This window comes from Theropithecus gelada, chromosome 14, assembly GCF_003255815.1.
Source record: "Theropithecus gelada isolate Dixy chromosome 14, Tgel_1.0, whole genome shotgun sequence".
Classification (NCBI taxonomy): Eukaryota; Metazoa; Chordata; class Mammalia; order Primates; family Cercopithecidae; genus Theropithecus; species Theropithecus gelada.
Window position 1 is genome coordinate 48,611,930 of NC_037682.1, and position 22,570 is coordinate 48,634,499.

Consider the following 22,570-nt stretch of genomic DNA (forward strand, 5'->3'; position numbering starts at 1 on the left):
TGTATTTTTAGTAGAGATGGGGTTTCACCATGTTGGCCAGACTGGTCTCAAACTCCTGACCTCAGGTGATCCACTGGCCTTGGCCTCCCAAAGTGCTGAGATTACAAGCGTGAGCCACTGTGCCCAGCTGATTAAGCCAATTGTGATTCATGAGGCCCCAGCTTATATCTCCAGCCACATTTTTAGGCACTCCTACCTTATGTCTTTCCTCTAGCCATATACAATTGCCTAAGGCCCAGGACCTTTCTTGCCTATAGGCCTTTACTTAAACTTCAGCCACAGCCTGGAATGCCCTTTCCCACCTCTTACTTGTCCTTCAGTTCTCTGCTCAAGGTCACTTTGTCTGGGAAGCCTTCTCTGAGCCCTCTGGACAGGTTAAATATCCTTCTTCTCTACTTCCACAGCTTTGTCTCACTGCACTGTAAATGGTTAACTCACCCACCCAGACCTTTCACCGGGAAAACTGGTTCATCAGCTAGTTCTGCTAGTCCCATTCTGTAGACAGAGACCACAGGGAGTGTTCATGTGTAATTGGAATTGTGGCCAATGACAGTGCTTGTACTTCCCAAGATATGGTGGGTTCAGGCTTACTTGTGTTTTGTATTTAGTTCCCTATAAATTTGTGATGGGGAGGGAGGAAGAAGAGTCTTAAAGTTTCCAGAATGCTGTTTCAGCCAACCTCCCTAGGTTGCTCAAGTGACTGCTCCTTCAGTAACATCAGCTGACATCTTTTGAGCCTTACAAATGCCAGGCTGCTCTAAGCAGTGTATGTCTCATTTCATCTTCACGTGGCCTTGTAAGGTAAATGCTACTTTTACCCATAGTCCCATTTTAAGTATGAGGAAACAAAAGCATGAGGAAGTTGAATAATTTACCCAGGGTTACCCAGTGGGCAAGAGGCAGAGTCCACCTTGGACCTCAGGCTGATTCCAAGAGCCCAAGTTCTTACCCTGTTCACTGTACTGCTTGTAGTCAGCCTAAAGGTTGGACATGAGAATCTCGTTTTCTCTTCTCCCCTCCTCTCCCCTCCCATCCCCTCCCCTCCCCTCCCCTCCCCTCGACGGAGTCTCGCTCAGTCACCCAGGCTGGAGTGTAGTAGCGTGATCTCCACTCACTGCAACCTCTGCCTCCCAGGTTCAAGAGATTCTCCTGCCTCAGCCTCTTGAGTAGCTGGGGCTACAGGTGCCCACTACCACGCCAGGCTAATTTTTGTATTTTTGGTAGAGACTGGGTTTTACCATATTGGCCAGGCTGGTCCTGAGCTCAGGTGATCCACCTGCCTCAGCCTCCAAAAGTGCTAGGATTACAGGCATGAGCCACTGCACCCGGCCCCTTTTCTTAATCTCAATAAATGGTCACCACTGCCTCTGCAAGTTGTAAACTCGAGACTCTTATCTTTTATACCTGGTGTTCCCTCTCCTCCCATATCCAGTCCATTACCAAGGCCTGTAGATATTACCTGCAAGTTCTCTCCAGACCCTGTCTGCTCCTCCCCTTTTCTGCGTCCACCACCATCTCTCACCTGTGCTCCTGTAGTAGCCTCCTGACCCATCCCCCCTCACCTGTTTCTGCTGATTCGCACCTCTTCCCTATACTGCAGCCAGAGTGGTCTTTCCAAACAAAATCTGATCACATCATTCCCCGGTTTAAGCCCTTTAATAAGGCTGGGTCCAGTGGCTCAGCACTTTGGGAAGTCAAGGTGGGTGGATCACTTGAGCCCAGGAGTTTGAGACCAGCCAGGGCAACATGGCAAAACCCCATCTCTACATAAAATACAAAAATTAGTCGGGCATGGTGGTGTGCTCCTGTAGTCCAGGATACTCAGGAGCCTGGGGTGGGAGGATTGCTTGAACCAGGGAGGAGAAGGTTGCAGTGAGCCAAGATAGTGCCACTGCACTCCAGCCTGGACAACAGAGCAAGACCTTGTCTCAAAACAAAGCAAAACAAGACAAAACACCCTTTAATAGTTTCTCATTGCTCTTTCATGAAGACAAAACCCTACATGATCTGCAAGGCCCTGGTGGTCTGGCCCTGCCAACTTCGGCAGCATCCCTTTATGCGGTTTTTCCCTCCATTCCTCTGCGCCAGTCATGCTGGCCTCATCGTTAAAGATGAACACACTGTGCACACGTGTCCTTCATGGGGTGCTACCTAGCTCCTCCCTGCTATTACTTAAATGGCTACCTGCTATGTAGAAGGCAGCTGCAATGTCAGTTCCTCAGGGATCAAGCTGGGCTCCCCTGTTATCTTCCTCACAGCATCCTGACCTTGATGACACTTAACTACAGCTGTAGTTACTTGTCCATAGTATTTCTCTTCTATATGGCTATAAACTATCATGACCTTGTTTAATGCTGTCCCTCCAACTTTGGTAGGGTGCCTTTCACATAGTAAATACTCAATAAATGATTCATTATTGTTGAACAAGTTCCAGAATGAACCAGCCAGTTGATGGGCCCTGGGTGCTCCTGTATTTTCCACTGAGGTTTCTCTATTCTAAAGGCTGATGTTGGAGGCTTGAACCATGAGGATTCTGGCTCCTTCACCAGTGCTGTGTCTAGAACTGAGGTCCAAGAGCCAGGAGAGCAACCATATCCTATGGGTGTCATGTCTTTGAAGTAAATTCTTCACTCACATCCTGATTTCCTTTAGGCATAGCTTGTTTTCTATTCAGTTATGCAAAGTTGCTTCATAGGATTATGTTAACTGGAAAGCAAGGAGCAGAGAAAACTGTACCATCTCTGAGTTGACACTAGGGCAGGAGTGAGACGATTCACATCATCTGGGTCCTAGGCTCAGGACATTTTGGACTGGGGTCACTTGGCCAGATTAAAAGGAAACTCTCTGTACTTCTTGCCTTCACAGTTAATCCATCGTATATGCCCTCACACAGGCAGAATGCAGTTGGAATCTGCTCTTCAGAGTCAACAGCAGCTGGGCACAGCACCTGCTCATTTATTAGTGACCAGGGTTATATTTGCAATCATGTGTAACTCCTTCATAATGGTGGATGTAACTCTCAAGGCTCATTTGCAAATAGACATGCAAACCCATGTCTGCATGTTTGAGGCATGTCCCATGTTGATTTCCTGGACAAGGCTGGCTCTGTGAATTTTTGTACAGCAGGGATCTACTGTCTTTATTGTACCTTAGAGGGCTCCCCATGCTTGTGTGTATTGGGATAGGCACCTGTCCCAGAATCCTCTATAGCTGGGCACAAAAGGCTGGGAGAGTGTGTCAGAGATCTTGTGGGATCATTATCCAAGGGATATTTTCCAAGGATTTTTGCTGATTTTCAGTAAGACATGCACAGGTTCCTTCTTATTCTGTTCTTTTTTTTTTTTTTTCCTTTGAGACAGAGTCTCACTCTGTCACCCAGGCTGGAGTGCAATGGCTCAATCTCAACTCACTGCAACCTCCACCTCCTGGGTCCAAGCAATTTTCATGCCTCAGCCTCCCGAGTAGGTGAGATTACAGGCATGCGCCACCATGCCCAGGAATTTTTTTTTCATTTTTAATAGAGACGAGGTTTCAACATGTTGCCCAGGCTGGTCTTGAACTCCTGACTTCAGGTAATCTACCTGCCTTGGCTTCCCAAAGTGCTGGGATTACAGGTGTGAGCCACTGCGCCCTGCCTTATTCTGTTCTTACTGGCATATTTCCACCTTGCTTAAAATAGAAGGAATCCTTCCTGTGATAGTGAATACCTTATACATGCAAAGGAAGGATATCAGGTTTGCTTCAGCCACTATAGGGATCCTTGGCTGCAGGCCAAGTTTGCCTAGACTCCCTTGGCACTGAGCTGGATGGACTCAGATATGTAAATGTCAGAAGCAGGCCCATATTTACTATGCATTTTAGATCTGGATTTTAAGAGGGCAGGGAGGAGAAGTAAATGCTGAAGGTTCATTTGAGAGGTTTTCATCTATGACCATTAGTGATTCCAGAAGCATGTCATTGTCCAGTTTTTCATCTGTTCTCATGTTGTTTTCTCTGCCCGGTCCTTGCGTGGGGTCTGCCTTTCATGCTGGATTCAGAGTATCGAACCAGTTATCTGTGTAATCACCCTCACTTCTGGATAGTACCTGGGAGCAATATACAGAGAAGCCTGAACTTGGAGTCAGACCTGGGTTCTAACGCTTCGTTCTTTCAACAAATGTTTATTGAGCATCTACTATGTGTCAGGCACTGTTCCAGGGGATATAGTAGTGAACAAAATAGCAAAGTTTCTACTCTCATGTAGCTTATATTTATAGAGGAAGGAGACAGATGATAAGCAGGTAATAAGTGTGTAAAATAAATAGCATCAGGTAATGGTAAGTGCTGTGAAGAATCTGTTACCAGGTGTGGAAATCTGGGAAAGTTACTTAACATCTCAGAGGTTCATTTGCTACATCTGTAAAACAGAGATTCTGTCTCCACCTCTCAAGGCTGTTAAGAGTTACAATGATATTAAATTGTGGAAGTACCTAGGACACACACAGTAGGTACTCAGGAAATCTTCCTCTTTTCACATCATCTTCTTATGTAGATTTGGTGAGATTGTTCCTTGCAAACTTAAAAGATGGCTCTCTGGTTTATCAGAGCACAAGGGGAAAAACTGGTATTGTCTCTGATTTGCAAATCTTCCCAGTCATTTTTCAGTGGTCATTCTGAGTACCTATTTTCAAGATTTTTTTTTGCAAGGATACATGTGAAAGCACCTTGAGGCAGAAGGACAGAGTAGGTTTGCAAGAATATTTAGTTAACTGTTGGTCATCTCTGCCCACCTCTGTAATGCCTCTCTTTTGAGAGCTTGTTTGGAGGTTCTAGCAGGGGACTGCAGCTACTTGTATACCCTTGACCGAAGACCAGTCCTCCTCTATCGTGGATGGTCTTCCTCTTCAACTGAGTGTGCAGCTTCAGGAGGGACGCATATGGAGCAGTGAGGGAGGAAGGGGATACCCGCTTAGCCAGCTGGATTAGCCAAATCAATCCTGGTGATCAATGGGGTGACAGATGTCACAGCCAGATTGCCCTCACATCCTGTAGTGCCTCTTTTCGAGAGACAGAACAGCAGCTTCTTTCAGGAGCACACATCACACTTGATGCCTAAGCAGTGAAGCACAGTGAACATCCACATCAAGCCACCTGCTGTTGCAGCCAGTTTTGAGTCAATTTTTGTCTGATTATAGCCAAAGCAAGAATCGCAGGCTTCAGCAAAAACAAAACAGGGATTCCCAAGAGTCTGCCTCTATGAAATGAGGGTTTTCTGAAAAGCCTGTTTCTCACATAAGCCTTGACTTTGTGCACACTCCCAACCCCCAAAGCAGGAGTAAGATAAGTAGGAAACAGTTACAGCTACAGGGCTTTTACTGTGGGGAGCAGACAGCTGTCACGGCCTGGCTGCACTAAGAAAGAGAAATCTAGCCTATGACGTTTTCTAGGAGTGGAAACAAGTTGGGTGGTGCTTGGACTTTTAGTCTGGAAGGGCCATAGTGCCTCCTTGCTTCTGCTCCTATAAAGGAAATGTGTGATAACCTCCCTCTGACCTGCATTTCTGTCTTCATGCTACAGGCTGTGCACACAGGGATGCGAGCGCTCATCTATAACAGCTCCACGGCGGGCTCTCAGGCCGAGCAGTCGGGCATGAGGACCTACTACTTCAGTGCCGACACCCAGGAGGACATGAACGCTTGGGTCAGGGCCATGAACCAGGCTGCACAGGTGCTGTCTCGATCATCACTGAAGAGGTTAGTCCTGATGGAGAGTCCCTGCCACAGCACCTCCTACACTAGGATTGGGACCCAGATAGGTCCTCTTGGGTGCCTGAGATTCTATTTGCTCACTTGTATTAAGCATTACCCTCTCTTTATAAACTTTCTTCATTAAACAAAAACACTAAGGCCTGGAAGGGTGAAATGACTGCCTGGGATCTACAGCCATGGAAACTGGCATGTGTGTGCTTCTCGGTTTTTCTTCTCTTATGTATGAAGGGACAACCTTGGGGCACCAGGTGGGGAGAGGACAATCAAGAAAGGTCTTGCAAACTGAAAATCTGCTACAGACTAACTGCCATGTTGCTGGGACCTGACCTGGGAGTGATCTTCCAGTTGCTCTCTCTCTGAAATAGTTCAACCAAGCATATAATCAGAGATCTTGAAATTCCTGAGTCTATTGGCTGTAGGTGATTCCCTGAGAGAAAACAAGAGGAATATGAGTGAAATCAAGGGCTCAGAGAGAGAGAGATCAGAGTGGCCCTGAAAAAGTCTGCGTATACCTTTATCTGGCCTTCATCTCACATTGGGCCCATTCCTTCCTATCCTGACACTTTGCTCTTTGACAATGTTCTTTCAGTGAGGCCTCAGAACTGAAGCGTATTCTCTTGCAACCTAAGGGTGGAACTTTTTAGTGACTGAAAATGGATTGCACTGGTATGTTTAGCTTGTGAATCTTTCCACCTCACATATATGTGGTTTTTGGAATTCGTGGTACTTCCTAGCTTTATGATCTCTTTCATGCAGCATACAGACCTCATGAAATATAAATAGAGGTATAAATAGTGACCTCCATCAAGAGGCCAGGGTATGGTCAGGCTCTTCCCTCTGAAGCTCACATAGCACTTCAGTCTGAGCATTTTTCACACTGTTTTTGTTTCCCCCTTCTAATTTTCAGTATCCTAGGCTTAAAGCAGAGATCATCTTTATATCTTGGTTTTGTTTTGTTTTGTTTTGTTTTGTTTTGTTTTGTTTTGAGACGGAGTCTCGCTTTTGTCGCCCAAGCTGGAGCGCAATGGCACGATCTTGGCTCACTGCAACCTCTGCCTCCTGGGTTAAAGCGATTCTCCTGCCTTAGCCTCCTGAGTAGCTGGGATTACAAGTGCCCGCCACCATGCCCAGCCAATTTTTTGTATTTAGTAGAGACGGGGTTTCACCATGTTGGCCAGGCTGGTCTTGAACTCCTGACCTCAAGTGATCCACCCACCTCGGTCTTCCAAAGTGCTCAGATTACAGACATGAGTCACCATGCCCGGCCTGTCTTTATATCTCAATGCACAACATCTGACACATAGTAAGCTCTCAAATGTCTTTGAGTGAGTGAGCGAGTGAGAGATTAGACGAATGAATGAATGAAGATATTGAACAGGACGGGACCAAAGACTGCCCTAGGAGCTTCCACATGGGCCCTGAATCAGTAACAGTCAATTTTGGCTCTACTTTCTAGCATTGTCATCCAGCCTGCATTTTTCTGTTGTTTCTATAATAATGATCTGAAAGGCTCTGCCTGAGCCTGCGGGGCTCAGCTCACAGTGTGGTTGGCATCTCCCTTCTCACCGAAGGAGAAGGAAACTGGCTAGATCTGACACATCTTACTCCTAGTGCACAAGCTAGTCCCCAACAGTCACTGTTTCCTGATCTTTATTCTTCATTCTTTTAATATACATATATGTTTACAGTATATGTGTATAGTCATTCCTTGGTATCCATGGAGGACTGGTGCCAGGAAACCCCACAGATACCAGAATACTCAGAGTCCCTTATATAAAATAGTGTATTTGCATATAACCTCTGCACATGCTTTAAATCATTTCTACATTGCAAGATTACATATAATACCTAATACAATGTAAATGCTATGTAAATAGTTGTTATGCTGTATTGTTTAGGAAATAATGACAAGAAAATAAGTCTGCATGTATTCACTACAGACACAACCATCCTTTTTTTCCCCTCTAAATATTTTTAATTTGTGGTTGGTTGAATCCATGGATATGAAACCCTGGATACAGAAGGCCGACTATGTGTGTATATATATATGTGCGTGTGTGTATATATATATGTATACATATAGTTAAGTACATACAAATTTTTAAATGTATATTAATTGTATATTTAACTATATAATGAGTGAAAACATTCTCAGTATAAAAATGCAAAAACTAAAGACAAAGATATCCCAAATCACCTTCCGAAGGTAATCTCTATAATCAGGTTAATTGACTTTTAAACTATTTTCTATGCATTTATATATATGTATATGCACTTATATGTAAGTTTCTCTTGTGCTTTCTGAAAGCATGAATAATGATGTCTTAAAGATCACTAAATATCAGTATATATGAATCACCTTTAATTTTTACTCATATGGTATTTCAGTGTAGATGTACTGTAGTGTAGTTTTAAAACCTGTATTTAAAATTTCTGTATTAACCTTCTACAAGCCTCTGCATGTGTGAGTCTTTCAGATTGCTGGGTAAAAGTATAACACGTTTTTAATTTTAACCAATACCACTAAATTGCCCTTTAAAGAAAAATGTGTGGCCGGGCACGGCGGCTCACGCCTGTAATCCCAGCATTTTGGGAGGCCGAGGTGGACGGATCACGAGGTCGGGAGATCGAGACCATCCTGGCTAACACACTGAAACCTCGTCTGTACTGAAAATACCAAAAATTAGCAGAGTGTGGTAGTGGGCACCTATAGTCCCAGCTACTCAGAGGCTGAGGCAGGAGAATGGCATGAACCCGGGAGGCGGAGCTTGCAGTAAGCAGAGATTGCGGGCCACCGCACTCCAGCCTGGGCGACAGAGCAACACTCTGTCTCAAAAAAAAAAAAAAAAAAAGGCTGTGTATTCCACTAGTGAGTGTGTCATTTCCCCATATCTTTGCCAATAGTTGATATTATGTCTTTTAATTTTACTGGCCTGTTACATAAATAGTATCTGATTATCTTAATTTAATGTATATTTCCATGATGGTGAAGATCTTTTATATTTCCACTTTTTTTTTTTTTTTAAAGACACGGAGTCTCACTCTATCACTCACTGCTCGAGTGCAGTGGTATGATCATAGCTCACTGCAGCCTTGAACTCCTGGGCTCAAGCAATCCTCTCACGTCAGCCTCCCTAGTAGCTGGGACCTCAGCTGTGGGCCACCACATCATGCCTGGCTAATTTTAAAAGATTTTTTAGAGACAGGCTTACTATGTTGCCCTGTCTGGTCTTGAATTCCTTGCCTCAAGCAATCCTCCTAGCTCAGCCTCCTGAGTAGCTGAGATGACAGTCACCAGCCACCATGCCCAGCTCAATGGCCACGTGTATTTCCTATTAAGTGCAATTCCTGTACCTATCCTCTGCCCATTTTTCTACTCAGTTGTTTGCCTTTTCTTGCTGCCTCCTTTCCTGTGTGCTCTGAAATCTGCCAAGGTTAGCAGTGCTGCTTAGCCTCTTGCAGAGGTTGATGATAGGCTATGGAATTTGTTTTTCCTCTTCTTTCAAAATCAGAATGTTGTGTGCCAATTTCTAATATTCTGGCCTTTTCCCCCTTCCCTTTGATTCCTTAGAGATCACCCAATAGGTTTCTCAAGCCCAAATTCCCTTATGTCACTGGGGCACCACCGATAGCTGGGCCTGGAGCTCAACTACAGGAGAGTAGGGCTTCCTGTTCTTCCTCCCCATCATGGACTTTCAGGCTGTCTTAACCAGGTTTGTTCTCTTTTTCCTGGTGAAGATCATTCTTCTTAATGAAGATGTGGAATTAAACCCAGAAGCTGGAGAATTCTGCCTTCTCTGTTTATGCTGGGTCTTCTTCCCTAAGCAGAGACACCTACATCTGTTTTTTTAAAACCCTCCTTTATTTTAATAAATAGAAATTTTGTTTCTGTTTTGTTTTACTTTAAATAAACAAACAACTCCTTCTAGACTTTGCTTTTTCTGCCATTGTTCATGTGGACCCATTCCACTATGGATTTGTGCCCCACTTTCCATTTATTGTACGTGTCCTTTTATAATTTGAGCTCCAAGAGTTCCCTGTGTTATTACACTAAAGATGGCAAAATGGGTTTCTTCTTGTGTCCCAACTTTGCTCAATTCATTGTGGCTGACTAGGATGCTAGGTAGGAGAGAATTTGAGAATGAGATTGAACTTTATAGGAAAAAAGTACGTGATTGATAAATGACGTCTGGCTAGAACCCTTGAGGATTAATCTAGATAGCTGAGATTTGGGTATTTTTTAGCATCAGGTTTTGGTGTTGGAAGGGCTCCTCCCCTTTCCCTAGTCTCAGGCAATTGTATCATCCCTAATTTTTCTCTGACTTTGAGATGTATTCTTATTATGCTCTTAATAAACTCTTAAAACTTCATGATCATGTTTGCCCAAGGTTTTGTCCCTTTAAAAATAAAAAACACAAGGCCGGGTGTGGTGGCTCACGCCTATAATCCCAGCACTTTGGGAGGCCGAGGCAGGCAGATCACGAGGTCAGGTGATCAAGACCATCCTGGCTACCTCAGTGAAACCCTGTCTCTACTAAAAATACAAAAAATTAGCCGGGCATGGTAGCGGGCACCTGTAGTCCCAGCTACTCAGGAGGCTGAGGCAGGAGAATGGCGTGAACCCGGGAGGCAGAGCTTGCAGTGAGCTGAGATGGAGCCACTGCACTCCAGCCTGGGTGACACAGCGAGACTCTGTCTCAGAAAAACAAAACAAAACAAAACAAACAAAAAAACCCACACAGGCCAGTACAGTGGCTCATGCCTGTAATCCTAGCACTTTTGGAGGCCAAGGCAGGCAGACCACTTGAGGTCAGGAGTTCAAGACCAGCCTGGCCAACATGGTGAAACTCCGTCTCTACTAAAAATACAAAAATTAGCTGGGCATGGTGGCAGGTTCCTGTAATCCAGCTACTCAGGAGGCTGAGGCAGGAGAATCGCTTGAACTCAGGAGGCAGAGGTTTCAGTGAGCCGAGATCATGCCATTGCATTCCAGCCTGGGCAACAGAGTGAGACTTTGTCTCAAACAAAACAAAACGAAAAACAGAAAAAACAAAAACAAAAACAAGCCCAAGAAACTAAAACAAAATAAAAAACACAAGTTTTTCCAGTAAAGACATAATAGCATTTCTCCATAAATTTCTGAGAGCTGAAATTGTCAGCCAAGCAAATACAGACTTACTGAATGTTCTATTTTTCCAGAATAAGATATTCAGACATTTGGTTGGTTAAAATTATTCATCAGGCAGACTAAATCTTGCCTGTCTTCCAGTTTGGTGTTTGGCCTTGGAAAAGCTCCATCTCTGTAAGTGGGTGGCCCCAACAGTAGCATTTCATTTGCTCCCTCTGTGATTCTCACCCAGAGGCTTCTCTCTTTATTCATACAGGCAGATGCTTCCTTTATTAGTGGTGGTATGTATTAGGACTGTTGATTGCAGATGACAGAAAATACAGAGAAATTTACCTTTAAAAGGAGGGAATTTATTGGTTCATGTCACTGAAAAGCTCAAGATAGATGTGGCTTTAGAAACAATGGGGTTCAAGGCTCAGACAACATCACTAGAAGTCATATTCTCAGAGTCTGGGCTCTTCCCGCCTGTGTGTTGAATTCAGTCTTGAGCTCCATGAGGAGGTCCCTGGCACATCTAGGGCCTGGTGGCAAGATAGCTGCAGTGGTCCCAAACTCATGTCGTCAAAGTTAAAATCCAGTAGGAAGGAGCCAGAGTCTGGTCCAGAAGCTCTGAGATTCATACTGATTAGACAGGTTTAGTTTGCATTTATGTCCCCAACCATCTCCCGTGGCCAGGGACAACATCATACTGATAGCGGAGGCCTGAAACACATGCTTCACTTCTGAGAACCAGGGGTGGAACCGTATCCAGGCCGTGAGGACTAAGAGCGAGGTGGTGTGGGTTCCCAAGGAAGTGTTAGGACTCCATGGGCAGAGAACCATGGGCAGAAATGGCTTACTGGGACATGGTAAAGAGGGCATCAATAATCAATGTCCAGGCTGGCTGATTTATCCCTCACTTCCTACTATACCTATTTCTTTTGTCTTAAGAATCTCTTCCCAGTGCTTAGTCTCTGAAATCGGATAGACCTAGGTTCAGATCCCTGCTCTACTACTTTCTGGCAGTGTCATCTTGTGCAAATTATGCATGCTTTTGAAACCTTGATTTTTCTTAATTCATAGGCTTGCTACAAGGATTAAATTAAATGTATCAAGTGCTTGCTTAATCCAGTGCCTGAGACATAGTAGGTGCTCCCTATCAGCTATATTAACTTCCATAGGATTTGCTTTGACAGTATTTTCAGCCATTTTCTCTTTACCCCCTTCCAGTTTCATCATTAATTCCTAGATCTCAATGATGAGTCTCCTATGAACAAACTGCACTCTCTCCCCTGCCAGGATGTGCTCATCTCCTAGCAGTGTGAGTTGTTCAACAGTTCAGGGTCCCTACAGCCCCATCCCTAAGTCCTATCTGTCTTCAGCTCCCACTTCCCCCAGCCTCTTCCTATTCTTCTGGCCCAGGAGCAGAGCTAAAAGCCCTCACTGCAACTCTGACTTTTTTATTTGAGACAAAGTCTCACTCTGTCACCAGGCTGGAGTGCAGTGGCATGATCTTGACTCACTGCAACCTCTGCCTCCCAGGCTCAAGTGAACCTCCCACCTCAGCCTCCCAAATAGCTAGGACTACAGGCATGTGCCACTGTGCCTGGCTCATTTTTTGTATTTTTTGTAGAGATGGGGTTTCACCATGATGCCCAGGCTGGCCTGGAACTCCTGGGCTCAAGTGCTCTACCTACCTCAGCCTCCCAAAGTGTTAGGATTACAGGAGTAAGCCACCGCACCTAGCCTGCACCTCTGACTTTTTGTTCTCTTGTTTGTTACACAGGCTTCAGAACTCCATGATAGACATGAATTCCAGTATTTTTGAGATCCCACACCACGTGCTGTGAGGGACACCCTGCACTACTGGCAGGGCCTACTCTCTACCCCTGCCAGTCATCTTCTGCCCCACGTCCATATTCTTCCACTGGCCATGCTGTGGACTCTGGTTTTTGATTCTCTACAACCTTTTTGAAATCTGTCTTACCAACTTCCCCCATAATACTTCCTTTTCTATCTTGTCTAAGGATGTTTTTTCCTCTCTAATAAGCTAAAGCACTAAGTAAGGAGGTTATTTGCAGCTCACAAAACTGACAAGTGACCCACCCAGGCAGGAGGGCATATCAGAAACAGAACTCATCTTTTTTCTCAATTTCCTAACCTCTGTGTTCTCTGGAGTAGCTGCAGTCCTGTCTTGGGACTAAAGAAACTTACAGTAGAGTCACCTTTAGAATAAAGTCCAATTTCCTTAGTCTTTGGAAACTCTGCATGGACCTGGTCCCTACAGAGACCTTTGGTTCATCTCCTGCCATTTCCCATTCTCTGTGGCATGCTGAACTTCTTTCAGCAACTTGAATTGGTGCATTTGTTCATGCATTTATCCATTTAGTCTTTTATTCTATAAATATTTATTAAGGGTGGCCAGGTGTGGTATCTCATGCCTGTAATCCCAGCACTTTGGGAGGCCTAGGCAGGCGGATCACCTGAAGTCAGGGGTTTGAGACCAGCCTGGCCAACATGGCAAAACTCTGTCTCTACTAAAAATACAAAAATTAGCTTGGTGGCACATGCCTGTAATCCCACCTACTCAGGAGGCTGAGGCAGGAGAATCACTTGAATCCGGGAGGAGGAGGTTATAGTGAGCTGAAACCACACCACTGCACTCCAGCCTGGGTGATACAGCAAGACTCCATCTGAAAAAAAAAAAAAAAAACAAAGTTTTTATATATATATATATATATCTCCTGAGCTCAGATGATCCACCCACTTTGGCCTCCCAAAGTGCTGGGATATATATATATATATATCCGGCATACTGTGGGTCAAACACTGTTAAAGATGCTAAGAATACAGTAGTGTTCAAAGAGAGAGAGGCAAGATGCCATGCTGCTTATATTCTGGAGGGGTGGGGCAGGAAGAGAAACCATAAACAGGAAAACAAGAAATCATTAAGACAATTTGTATCAAGATCTATGCATGAAGGCAGTAAGACCGAGTGATGAATTAGGGTAGGACTAGGGCAAGGGAGTAGCCACTTTTATTTGGGTGGTCAGGAAAGGATTCTAGATGGGGCCTGATTGATACAAGAATGTCAGATACACAAAACTTTGAGGAAGAGTGTTCTGGGCAGAGGTGATGGCACGTACAAATGAGCGTAGAGCATGGCTGAACCAAAGTGAGCAAGGGGAGAATAGACTGATGAGGTGTGGGAGGATAGAGGTCCTTCTCATGAGGCAACCAGGATCCCTCTGGGCTTTGCTCACCCACTTTACCAGCCCTCTCACCTGCACCAGGGCAACCCCAGCATATCCTCAGGTTAGCCTAGATGAATGATATTTCCTCCTTTCCTGACTATTCAGCGTGTCAGATGTCCCTGTTTGTGGTACACTGTCATTCCTTATTCATATGTCTTTCATGCTAAAGTTATGCTGACCTACTTTCTCATTGTCACCCTTACCAGACTTAAAGCTCCTTGAAAATGAGAACTGCATAGGTCTCACCTGTCAGTGCCTGGCATATAATGTGTTCAGTTAATGCATAGATACATGGGGGTTTGGGCTACAAATTTTCATGTGCAGTTATCCAAAGAGCTGAAATCTCAAGAAGTTTTATCTTTCACAAATGGAGGTATAAAAAAGGAACACTTCTTCATTTTTTGAGGAAGTTTCAGCAGTTTTACAAACATACAATGCTTGCACACAAAGTCAACCTTGTGATAATGCACTTTCAAGGAGTCAAATTTGCAAAAGATGTGTAAAACAAATTAGAGCGCTCTAAAAGTCTTTATACAATTTGTACCTCCAGTATTGGGAACAATGTGAAGGTGAAACACATAACGTAGCGAATTGGCCCTATGTGTGAAGGGACAGACGTTATACATGGTTGAATAATTTGGTAGGGGAGATTTCTGGTATTTTTTGCTTGCATTTTCACTTCTATGTTTTTCAAAATACTTGCTGTACTTGCATTTAGAGAATGGTTGTAGTATAGAAGTGTAGTATTTGCTGTCCATTTGAAACTCTGGTTCTTGCTCAGCTGTTGCAATTAAGCGCTCTTCCCCTTTTGCAGCACCAGTGATAATTAGCTTTTAAACTTTTGTCTTTTACCATTAAGTAGCCCTGTACACTTACCATAGCTATTTTGCAAGGGAACAGTTTTACTGATCTCTTCCATTGTTCTGTAAGGAATACAGGACGAAGGAATACTTGGCTTTTCCATTACTACATCTGGCCTTCAGGATTTCAGCATTCTGGATTTTCATCATTTTGCGAGGGAACAGTTTTACTGATCTCTTTCATTGTGCGGGAATACAGGAAGAAGGAATGATATTTGGCTTCTCCATTACCACATCTGGCTTTTAAGATTTCAACATTCTGCATTTTAATCTTTTGGGATTGTGATTTTCGACTTTAGGGATTTTGACCTTTCGGGATTATGGTGTTCAGGATTGTATCTTTCGAGATTATGATCTGCAACAGGTACATAGATGTTTGGCTGGCCAGGTGGGTAGGCAGATGAATGGATGAACAGATGAACAAAACAGTTGAGAAACCTCTACCTGTAAGATGTTCCAGTGAGGATTTGGGATGGCTGGGAGTGATCGGAACATTGTCCTGGGACTCGTGCATGGGGGATCGGCCTGCTCAGAAGTGGCCCACACATTTTGGGTTATTTGCACTATCTTTGAGAGCTAAGTCTTTGGCCTTCCAAACTCTAATCACCATTGGCAAAGTGTAGCTGGACAGCCCCGGAGACTGGACTAGCCTCTTGGATCCTCACCAGAAGTAATTTATAGACATGTTTTCAGCCTTGCACAGGGCTTTGGAGTCGTATCAGATGAGGTTTGAGTCCTGCTTATGTCACTAGTTGCATGATCCAAGACAAGTTGGCTAATCTCTCTGAGCATCACTTTCATTCCCCCCCGCTTTTTTTTTTTTTTTAATGAGAGGGAGTTTGGCTTTGTCACGCAGACTGGAGTGCAATGGCACGATCTCAGCTCACTGCAACCTCCACCTCCCAGATTCAAACAATTCTCCTGCCTCAGTTTCCTGAGTGGCTGGGACTACAGACGCCTGCCACCACGCCTGGCTAATATTTTTTGTATTTTTAATAGAAATGGGGTTTCGCCATGTTGGCCAGGCTGGTCTTGAACTCCTGAGCTCAGGTGATCCACCTACCTTGACCTCCGAAAGTAGTGGGATTACAGATGTGAGTCACCATGCCTGGCCACTTTTATTACCTTTCATGAAAGAAAAATGTCTGTAGCACTGTGGGTTTGTGTGATGATAAGAAGAGGTAGTAAAGTGCTTAGCTCAGAGTTTTGCATTCAGTAAGTGCTCAGTCAGTGATGGCTGCCGCTGCCAGATTCCTGTCCTTTATTAGAGTCCATTTATTATAGGTAATCCAGTAGTTGTGTGTGCCCTCAGCCTCTCTGGGCTCAGTCCCGACCTTGCAGAATTGTTACAGGGATTACAGGTTGTCCGTAACAGATTCCTAGCACACAGTAGGACCTAGCATATGGTAGCAAGAACCAAGCCCTGGCCATTAAAAAAGTGTATCTCCCAGACCGTGACTGCTGGTTTCCCTGGGGAGATGGAAAGTGAGTGAGCATGGTGTGTGCTAGAGCTTCAGGGTGGCTCAGGTTGAGCTGTGACTGGTGGCATGGCTTACCCAGGCAGAAGAAACAGAGAAGGATTCTCCAGGCAGGAATGAACAAAGTGAGGAGGGCTGGCAGGCCTGGAGTAGCTTTTTCCTTTTCTTAATCTGGTTTGTCAATCCCTACAGCTTTAAAAGGGACTTTGCCAATAGCTGCTCTACTGAGGCAGGAGGCAACCTCAGCCTAGCATTCTGGTTGTTTCATTTATTCTGCAGCCTTGCTCTTCTCTGTGGGAGGGAGGCCTGAAGGATTGTGGAGGGTGTCATCAAAGCTGTCAAGCCCTCTTGTTAATTTAGGCAGAGCACAGCATGAAAAGTAGCAGGCTATTCTCCCTCCATCCCAAGGGGGCTGCCCTATTTAACTCTGGGGAAAAGAAGAAACTAACTCCCTTCTCCATTTCTCAAATGCTAGGAACTCATTCAAAAGCGCGAGCCTGCCTTAGGGTGCTCTGCATACTTTGGGCTCCTTTCTCTTCAGTCTTATGTACAAGTCTATTGATTATGCCCAGAGTGGGTTCTGGCTTTTGAGCCCACCCTATTCCTGAGACTGCAGATCAGTGCTCAGGACTCAGGATCTGTTAACACAGGCTGAGCTGCTTTCCCATGGCAGGACTTCATCATCTGGCCTGGCTCAGATCCAACTCTCCAAGACACTCAGTGGCCTGGGTTCTTGTTCTTGGGCTCCTAGTTTGGTCATTTAGGTGAGGTGAATTGGGAGGGATCCTTTGAGTGGGATTACAACAGAAAGGCTATGTCGGTCATCAAGACTAAGGTTCTATCAAGCCCCTACAAGCTGTCATTCCTCTTCCCATCTCAGTATTTGAATGAGATTGAATGTGTGTGGGGTGTGTGCGCATTTAGCATTAAGATAGAGGGAAATATTATTCCTCATTGCCTGATGAGATAAATGATTTGGAGGCAGAATAAAATACTCAGTGCACAGTTGCTTGGTAAGATCTGTTAACATTCAAGTTCTTGTGAAGAAAAGAAATAAGAGAGAAGTATCACCAGTCTGAGGTATGTGCTCTTCCCACTTGGAAGGGAAAATAAGAATTTGCTCTAAACAGACAAATAGTATTCTGTGATATGCTAGAAATGCTGGGGCCCAACCCCAGTCAATGGTAAGAGTAGCCCCTTGTAACAGTTAGGGGTCATGTCTGGTTGCTAGAAATAGAACAACCCAATTTAGGGTGGCATAATCAAATTGGGTTTTAGTTTTCTCCCATAGCAGGAATCCAGGGGTAGTCAGTAGATTGGTACAGTGGCACTGTCATGCAATCAGGGACATGGGCTCTTTATCTCCTTCTACTCAGCTTTTAGCATATGACTGGCATCCTTATTTTTATCATGTTGCAGTTCAGCAAAGTCTAAATCCCAGGCAGGAAGAAGAGAGGGGTTAGCTAAGCTTGCCTTCTTATAAAGACTTTCCTGGAGGACCCCACCTAGCAATTTATGCTTATATCTTATTGGCCAAAGCTATGTTATATGATCATCCTCAGCTACAAGGGAGGTTGGGAAATGTAAGTGTTTTGCAGTGTACATTGCCACTTTGAAAAAATTGGGGCAGAGGAGGAGGGAATACCTGTTGGGTAGTAAAGACATTTGTATTTGAGGGCATACTGTGTGCCAGACACTGTGCTATGCTGTTTCTCTGCATTGTCTCCATTAATCCTCACAACAGCCCAAGGAGACACTGTTATCCCATTTTACAGATGGGGAACTTGAGACTAGAGATGTCACTTGCCCAAGGTCACACAGTTTATGTGTGGTGGAACCAGTTCTTGAATCTAGGTCCAACTGGTTCTAAAATCTGTGCCCGCTGTTATTTTCAAAAAGTGACACATATGGCCAAAATGGTCACTGAGTGTCAGGAATTTCCTGTGTTCTTGAACAGTGACTGGTTTCAGATGTTCATGATCATAGCATGACCTGCACGGGAACAGCAGCCCATCTGGAAAGGCTTGTGTTGTCTTAGCTAAACATCTATGCTCTGCATGGCCAAGCTGCCTGAGTAATACAGTCATTGACAGCCGAGGGGTGCTTCATTCTTTCCCATCATTGTGCTAAATCGAGCATTGCAGATCTGTTTTGTGACAAGTGTCCTGACTTGAGAAGTCATGTGTTAAATTGTGGGGAATGCAAAGAGACAGGGAGAATACAAAAAAACTTTTTTGACCTTAAATTCCATAACTTAGTAAGTTAAATGTTTAGGTCCAGTAAGATGGGGGAGTAGGGAATATTACTTTCACCTTTCTTACCTGCATCCAGAGCATGAATATTTTGTGCACAAAGGCGCATCTTATGTAAGTCCCGGGAGCTGTGGGAATAAGGAACTGTTCATAACCCCAAAGTCTTCAGGGCTAGAAAACTGCCCAGTGGCAAACTGACTACCATTCGCTTAGCCGCCCTCTAAAGCTTTGTTTTGCAATAAATGCTGGTATTAATCTGAAGAAAATGATTTATCATCCTCTGTCAAATTTATTTCCAGGAAGCACTGGCATATATGGGAGTGTATATACTCATGTACGGTCATAGTAAGGACTAAGACTTATGGTTAAATTAGCTCCAAGGTTAAAGAAGACTAACAGACTCCATGATTTGAGGGTCAGGTGTTTATGGGAACAGTATTCAATGTGGTTACCATAATTAAATTGGGCTTCAGGGTTGTCTGGCTTTGAAGGCAAAGGCTATTTTCTGTACTACTTTCTTATACTCCCAGGTGCCTGTCCCAATGGGGTCTGTATAGGTGCTCGGTAAATACATGGTGATTGGTTAGGGAAGGAAGAAAAATCCATGTTACAATTGGTTGGGCTGAGACATTGTGCCCACAATCTTTGGGTTCCAGAGTTGAAGAATCCTTCATTTCCTCTCAATTCTAATATCATACCCATAGGTGGCATATTTGTTTCACTATCTGGCTCTTATGACAAGGTGCTCTTTATCTTTGGGGTGTGAATAACAAGGAGATACAATTACCTGGGTATCACAATTGGAATAACCACTTAGAAATATCAGAGCAAGTGTAACCAAAGCAGCATGCCAGATTCTAAAGCTTCAGCAACTTGGCCAGAGTGTGATCCAGAGGGCAGCCAGAGCCTTCATCATCTCTGAAGTAGCCTCAGCACATCCTCTGTGGGTGGTTTCCTGGATGTAAGAAATAATAAAGAAGATAGGCCTGGCACAGTGGTTCATGCCTGTAATCCCAGCACTTCTGGAGGCTGAGTTGGGAGGATTGCTTGAGCTCAGGATTTCGAGACCAGCCCGGGCAACAAGAAAGGCCTTGTCTCTACAAAAGAAAAAAAAAAAACTAAAAATTAGCCAGACGTGGTGGCAGGAGCCCGTGGTACCAGTTACGCAGGAGTCAGAGGTGGAAGGATCACTTGATCCTCGGAGGTTGAGGCTGTGGTGAGCTCTGTTCACGCTAGTGCATTCCAGCCTTGGTGACATAGTGAGACCCTGTATCAAAAAAAGAAAAAGAAGATAATGGCCAACTTAGGCAACTCGAGGACTGTTGGTTCAGGTTACACTAATCTAGTTATGGAGGATTAAAGGGAGAAAGGAAAGACAAAGCTAAAACCCATCGTGTGAAAAAAAGAAAAAAGAGAAAAAAACTGTCCTATGTACATTGTGGAACAGAGTTGTCCCTTTATAAGCTTACAGTAAGAATTACTTTTTCTTTTTTGAGGTGGAGTCTTGCTCTCTCACCCAGGCTGGAGTGCAGTGGTGTAATCTCAGCTCACGGCAACCTCTGCCTCCCAGGTTCAAGCAATTCTCCTGCCTCAACCTCCTGAGTAGCTGAGACTACAGGTACACACCACCATGCCCAGCTAATTTTTGTATTTTTGGTAGAGTCGGGGTTTCACCATGTTGGTCAGGCTGGTCTCAAACCCCTGACCTCAGGTGATTCACCTTCCTTGGCATGCCACCACACCCAGCTGAATTACTTTTTCTTTAAGTATGGGCTCCTGAATATTTCCCATATTTTCCTCCTACTGGAATTTATAGAGCCACTGAATGTTAACAATGGATGGGCCCTCACTCATCAGTATCTCAATATGTCATTGTAAAATGATTTAATAGGCAGGACCCCTTCCAGTATAAGTAGCAGAAACCAAACTCAAACTAACAACTGAAAAAGGGAATTTAGGCCCGACAGGGTGGCTCATGCTTGTAATCTTAAAACTTTGGGAGGCTGAGGCAGGTGGATCACTTGAACCCAGGAGTTTGAGACCAGCCTGGGCAACATAGCGAGACCCAGTCTCTACAAATTTTTTTTTTTTTTTTTTTTAATTAGCAGAGCATGGTGGCATGCACCTGTAGTCCCAGCTACTCAGGAGGCTGAGGTGGGAGGATCACTTGAGCCCAGCAGATCAAGGCTACAGTGAGCCATGATCATGCCACTGCACTGCAGCCTGGGTGAGAGAGCAAGATGCTGTTAAAAAAAAAAAAGAAGAAGAAGGAATTTATTTATTAACAGCTAAAAAATCCAAAGAGATATCTGGTTTACATATGGTTAGATGTAGGAGCTTAAGCCAAGTTTTTAGGATTCTATGTTTCTCCACCTGCTTTCCTTTGTGTTAACTTCATTCTTAAGCGGTGCCTTCCCACACAATTGCAGCAGCTCCAACCCAAGTCCCAGGGCTGACTCTGATTGGCCTGGAGTAGTCAACTCCTGAACCAATCACTGAGACTGTGGACCCTCAGCTGGACAGGGAGTCAGCAGCACCTGAACCACCCGGACTGAGGGTAGGAGAAAGTGATCCCCAAATGAAAATTGAAATGCTGTTATCAGAAGGGCAGTGGATACAGTGTGGAGGTTGGAGAGGAAAGAAGTCCTCTGTTGGATAAAAGGAGTTTCAAAGATGCATTATTTTTTTCCACAAAGCTTGGGGTTTCCATGGAAAAGACATTGGTACATGAACAGCGAGAAGAGTGATTGCTTTTCTCAGTTCTCCCTGTATATTAGTCCATTCTCACACTGCTATGAAGAACTGCCCAAGAATGGATAATTTATAAAGGAAAGAGGTTTATTGACTCACAGTTCCACGTGGCTGTGGAGGCCTCAAGAAACTTACAATCATGGTGGAAGGGAAAGCAAACATGTCCTTCTTTGCATGATGGCAGGAAGAAGTGCCAAGCAAAAAGAGAAAAGCTGCTTCTAAAACCATCAGATCTCATGAGAACGTGCTCACTTTCAGGAAAACAGCATGAGGGTAACCTCCCTCATGATTCAATTTCCTACCACCAGATCCTTCCCACGACACATGGGGATTATGGGAACTACAGTTCAAGATGAGATTTGGGTGAGGACATAGCCAAACCATATCACCCTGCCTAAGTTAAAGGCAACAGACCCACACACAGTGAAAAGCAGACCCCATGTGGAGGATTGTATTTTCACATTATATTGACATTCTAACTAGCTCTGGCTCTCAGGGTGAGTTGATTCTGCCCTGAATCTGTGTTGATTATTGGTAGCTGAGGTTCTGAAGTTGTTGCAAAGACCACCTGGGGTGTGGCCACCGAGATGTAAATGCAGTAGCATTTCTATTATGTACTCTCATGTGGAGAAGAAAATGCCTCTGGCTTGGCCCCATTTTGAGTGGTGGATCTTAAGGCCAGGACCTTTTTTTTTTTTTTTTAAACCAAGGAGTATAGCTAAACCAGCTGCCCCATCTAAGTAAAGGTCTTTGGTAATTTTTCTAGTCCATCTGAGCTGAGCTGGAACAAGTTCTCTTGCCTCCCTAATCTAAATTCTGCGAAGCTTGTGGAGCCACTATTGTATCCCTGGTGCCAGGTGATCAGGATGCAGACAACTAGGACCCTGCCCCAAGGAGGCAGAGAGAAGAGCAGCTTACCGGGGGAGATGGACCATGAAAGAGGAGCCCTCCACCATGTCCCAAAGCTCCTCCTGTAGCTTCAGTTCACACCCTGACCTATCACCCCACCCCATTCTCTTTTATAGCTTCCAGGTTTGCACGGACACATGTGGAGAGGCAGTAGAGCAAAGCCTACCACACATGGGCTCTGGAGTCTACCTGGGTTTAAGCCCAGGCTCCAC

The 22,570-nt window shown here is 44.5% G+C and overlaps 1 protein-coding gene across 2 annotated transcripts in view; it reads left to right on the plus strand.

Moving 5' to 3' along the window:
• Nucleotides 1-22,570, plus strand: part of PLEKHA7 (pleckstrin homology domain containing A7) — a 233,189-nt gene that overhangs the window by 162,784 nt on the left and 47,835 nt on the right. For both annotated transcript variants that reach the window (XM_025356218.1, XM_025356219.1), the window contains exon 9: nt 5,557-5,732. In XM_025356218.1, coding sequence (XP_025212003.1) covers nt 5,557-5,732 — 176 coding nt within the window. The remainder of the gene's footprint in view (nt 1-5,556; nt 5,733-22,570) is intronic.